General features: G+C 49.1%; 1 protein-coding gene across 3 annotated transcripts in view; it reads left to right on the top strand.

The window, feature by feature from the left end:
- The first annotated feature begins 1811 nt into the window (after positions 1-1811).
- DHDDS (dehydrodolichyl diphosphate synthase subunit) overlaps positions 1812-4713 on the top strand; it is a 33992-nt gene continuing 31090 nt past the window's right edge. For 2 of the 3 annotated variants that reach the window (XM_006777499.2, XM_006777501.2), the window contains exons 1-2: positions 1812-1920; positions 2403-2520. In XM_006777499.2, the coding sequence (XP_006777562.1) occupies positions 2458-2520 (63 nt within the window). In that variant the 5' untranslated portion in view covers positions 1812-1920; positions 2403-2457. The other variant, XM_006777500.2, reaches the window with a different exon arrangement.

Below are 4713 nucleotides of genomic sequence, written 5' to 3'. Positions count from 1 at the left end.
TGGGGGGTGGGGGGGGAGACTGGGGAACCTGTGACCCTTTGGTCTGTGGGCTGATGCTCTAACCACTGAGAAAACCGGCCAGGGCTGTACCAAAAGTCTTAAAGCAGGCTGTTGAAGCAGCTAGCCTGAAGCAAAGCAAGCTGGTTTGGCTCAATGGATAGGGCATTGGCCTGCTGGTCCCCAGTTCCTACCTTGGTTTCAGGCTCCTCCCAGGCCCGTCTCTAGTCTGGCCATGAAGGAGGCAGCCAATCGATGTGTTTTGTTATGGGTTCACTCAGCGAGATAGACCACCGACTCAGAATTTAAATTTAAGAGCCTTTATTAAGCTGGCCAGCTGACTACAGTTACAACACCCTGCCGAAGCAGAAGCTGAACTGCAGCGCTGACTGCAAGAGTTACATTTTATTATTAAATTTTGTGGATGCCCGGAGAAAAATGTGTCTTTCAAATTCTGGGCCGCCCATTATGGAGGAAACTCTATTTATACTTTTTCCAGTCTTTTGTCTCCCAAATTTGGAATGAGACTTCCGGGCCTTTTGAGAAAGAAGGCCTGCATGCTGGGAAGGGGCCATGAGACCATATCTCAAGGCCTGGCCTGATGTCAGTACCTTCCTATCTGTGTTTTAGGAGCAGACAGCACAGCATGACTCGTCTGGCCGAAGTGCCAGATATGCAGCCCAGCACAATTTCATCAATTTTCCCCTCTTCCCACTTTCTTTAAAAATCAATGGAAATAGCCGAAACCGGTTTGGCTCAGTGGATAGAGCGTTGGCCTGCGGACTGAAAGGTCCCAGGTTCGATTCCGGTTAAGGGCATGTACCTTGGTTGCGGGGAACATCCCCGGTGAGGAGTGTGCGGGGGGCAGCTGGTCGATGTTTCTCTCTCATCAATGTTTCTAACTCTCTATCTCTCTCCTTTCCTCTCTGTAAAAACTCAATAAAATATATTTAAAAAAAAAAATCAATGGAAATATATGGTTGGGTGAGGATTAACAACAACTTAAAATACTACTGTTCACGGGTGGGTTACTCATCTGGAGGACCTGGTAGAAGTAACTCATCAGGAAGAGTGGAAGGCACAGTGAACTGGGGTTACTAGCGCAGTATTTCTTGCCTTGATTCCTTGGTGAGAGAAACTACAAGAAAGTTCTTTGAAAATTGCAAAGGTTTCTTTTGGCTGCTTTTTTAACTTTGAGAGAATTGCAGTGCCTCAAATTACGGCAACAGTTTCCCGGAAAGGTTTGGTTCAGAGCGAATGCCCTTGATTTTTCTATTAGGGTTAGCCGATGGTCGCTCTGTTATTTCATAGTAGAGCCCTTAAAGTAGCGCTCTTTCTGGTTTCCAGACTGTTTTCCTTCGTGTAGGTCCTGAGGCTGCACAGCCTGGAAACTGAGTGCCCACCTCAGCACAAACGCACTGGTAGAAAGTGCGTGTGTGCGGTTGACGAGGGCTGGGAACTTCCCAAACGATGCAGCCCGTTAAGACCCGGACAAGGGGCCCTAAAGCGCAGTTCTGCGGCCTCCCAGGGTCTCCCGGCGAGCAGGGCGCTGCCTTCCACCACTTCCCAGGCCCGAAGGCCACCGGCAGCTGAGGAACCCGGAATCCTCGCCCTGGAGCGGAGCCCCCTGGCGGCCTCCAAAGTAGATCCAACCACCTCTCCGCTCCCCGCTGGGCCTCGACCCCGCCTCCCACGGCGCGCGGCCTGCAGCCCGGCCGCCCACCCCACGCGGTCACGTGAGCGCGCGAGTTGCGGCTCCCTCCGAGCTTTACCACGCCTACCGAGGGGCGTGTCCCGCCGATCGGTGCTGACGTCATCTTCCAGCGCCACGTCGTGAGGAAGTGCCTGTGGGTCTTCTGGGCAGTTGGAAGGCGCCGGCAGAGCGGAGCAGGTCCTGTGTCCTAGCGGTTCACCAGAGGAGAGGTGACTAGACGGGGAGGCAGCCGCGGGAATGAGAGGGGACAGACTAGCGAGGGGATAAATAATTGGGAGACCCCTGAGGTAGGAGGTAACGGGGATGACAGTCGAAGGGATTCGTACGTGGGAGCGGGAGCGGTAGTGGGAAACGGCCTGGAGGAAGATGGAGAAGGGAGAAGCCGGGAAGGGTCGGAGAGGAGGCACTGATGCGGCAGGAAGCAGACCTAGAGGTTCGGGAAAAGCCGGTGCCCATGCCGAGGAAAGGGGAAGGGAAGAAGGTCCCCCATCCAGGAGAAGCAGGGAAAGACCGCAGCCCCGCAGGTCCCATTCGTTGGCTTCTTTGTCGACTCCGGGTGGAAAGATGGGAGGCTTGGCCAGTCTTTGGACTCTAATGCTGGCTGCTCTCCACTGCCCGCTGAGCCCCTGCACGTCAGCAGTAGCTGTTTGCAAGCCTTGGTGGCTTCTGTTTCTCTTTCTGTTTATCCAAGGTTGCCCAGTTGATATCTTCTTATTCTGGGCTTATCTTCCGCTCGGGCAAGAACTATGTCATGGATCAAAGAAGGAGAGTTGTCGCTGTGGGAGCGGTTCTGTGCCAACATCATAAAGGTGAGCCCACAGCACCAGTTGACCTGGTCAGTTGTGTCATCTTGTATCATAACCTGTTCTGCAGATTGAGTAATCCACGATGCTGAGTCGAGTTTAGCAATGCAGGGTAACCTCTAGGTCTGCATTTCTGCCAGATTATTGTCCTAACTCACATTTTCAGGAAATCCACGTCCTAATATCATTGGGCAGCATAGACTTATTAGGTTTTCCTATGGAGAAGTGAAATTTATTTCCCTGAAACTTTTAACTATTATTCCTAATGCTATCCTCTGGATTTAGAGAAAATAACTAATCTTTCTTTGTAATGATTGAGTTTTAGCTTTGGGGACAGACAAAACAACAGAAGTCCCAGTCTATCATTTTATGAACCATGTGACTTTATGTGGTTTTTTTTTTTGAGGATCAAGTGGAGCATACATAGACAGCATTTAAACTCAATGTCTAGTAGGTGCATGTGTTTTTTCAAACTGTAAGAAAGTTTATTTGGAAAGTCACGGAGGTAGAAGTAAGTGAGCAGTAGAAGAAATGGGCTCAGGAAAGAAGTTGTAGAGGCAAAAGTGCGGGTCCTTGGAGCTTAGGAGAGAGAAGGGTAAAGGTACTGCGCCTGTCGGGGAGGAAGACTTGGATGAAAAGGTGTGGGCATGCTCCCGAGAGGGAGAGAGCCTATAGCAGTTCTTAATTACTACTATTACAGGGGCCGACTTTCAGCCATTTGAAGACTGCAATCCCTCTATTTCCTATACTCTCCTTTGCTTTCCTAACCCTTCCCTCAGCTTGTTCTCTTAAGATTCACAACAATGTTATATCCTCTGCATGTGATAGGTTTGAGATGGAAGCTAGTCAGCTTGGATTTGTTTTTCAGCCACAGACTGTCAAGTAGTGGGTAGCAATGAATTTATGAGTCAGTAAGCCTTATACCCACTCACACACTAGCACACAAATACCAAGGTTACTCAGGCAGGCCAAGATATGGAAATATCTCCTCAGGCAACCACTGCAGTCATGTGTTGGGAAGAACAAGAGATGATTGGCATTTCTTTTAAAGGCTGCGTGTGGATCCCAGCCGGTGTGGGTCACTGGTGTGACCCATGAATCAGGAGGTCACAGTTTGATTCTCAGTCCGGGTACATGCCAGGGTTGTGGGCTTGATCCCCAGGAGGGGGCGAACGGAAGGCAGCCGATTGATGATTCCTTCTCATCATTGATGTTTCCATCTCTCTCCCTTTCTCTGATATCAATAAAAACATTTTTTTTAAAAAAGGAAAATAGATACATAGGCAGAGCAACATCAAACAGACTGTCAAACTACAATGGGAAGGCCGGGGAGGGTTGGGAGGGGGGAGGGGGGGTAAGAGATCAACGGAAGGACTTGTATCCATGCATATAAGCATAACCAATGGACACAAGACACTGAGGGATAGGGGAGGCCGGGGGAATGTCAAGGCGGGGGAGGGTTGGGGAAAGGAGACATATGTAATACTCTTTGTAATACTTTAAGCAATAAAAGAAAATTTAAAATAAAGTCAAGAGTAAAAATGAATAAATAAATAAATAAAATGTTGCTGAAAAAATAAAAAAGGGCTGCATGTGGAGACAAAAGTAGAAAATGACAGAGCGGTGTGGGGGAAGCAGTTTATGACGAGCCCTTCCCGTGAAGAAAATAGGCCACAGAGTGAGTTTTGCTGTGGTAGACAACAAAAGGCCGCTGTGAACCAGATACCAAGTTTTCTTCGGCCCCCAAAATGTCATTTGTTTGTTTTGAAGTGACTCCTGACTTTTAATCCTATATAATAAAGAGCTAATATGCTAATTAGACTGAACAGCAGAATGACCGTCCAGACATCCTTCTGGATGACCTTCCAGATGAAGCTGGGGCTGCCAGGGCCGGCCGAGGCTGTGAAGGGCCGGCTGAGGCAGCTGGGGCTGTGAGGGCTGAGCCCCTTGCACGAATTTTTTTATATCTCATCATTGATGTTTCCATCTCTCTCCCTTTCTCTGATATCAATAAAAACATTTTTTTTAAAAAAGGGCTGCAGGGGCGGGAGCAGGGGGGTAAGAGATCAACCGAAGGACTTGTATGCATGCATGTAAGCATAACCAATGGACTGAAGACACTGGGGGATAGGGGAGGCCGGGGGAATGTCAAGGCGGGGGAGGGTTGGGGAAAGGAGACATATGTAATACTCTTTGTAA

This window comes from Myotis davidii, unplaced genomic scaffold (assembly GCF_000327345.1).
Source record: "Myotis davidii unplaced genomic scaffold, ASM32734v1 scaffold149, whole genome shotgun sequence".
Classification (NCBI taxonomy): Eukaryota; Metazoa; Chordata; class Mammalia; order Chiroptera; family Vespertilionidae; genus Myotis; species Myotis davidii.
This window is presented reverse-complemented; position numbering and strand designations above follow the sequence as displayed.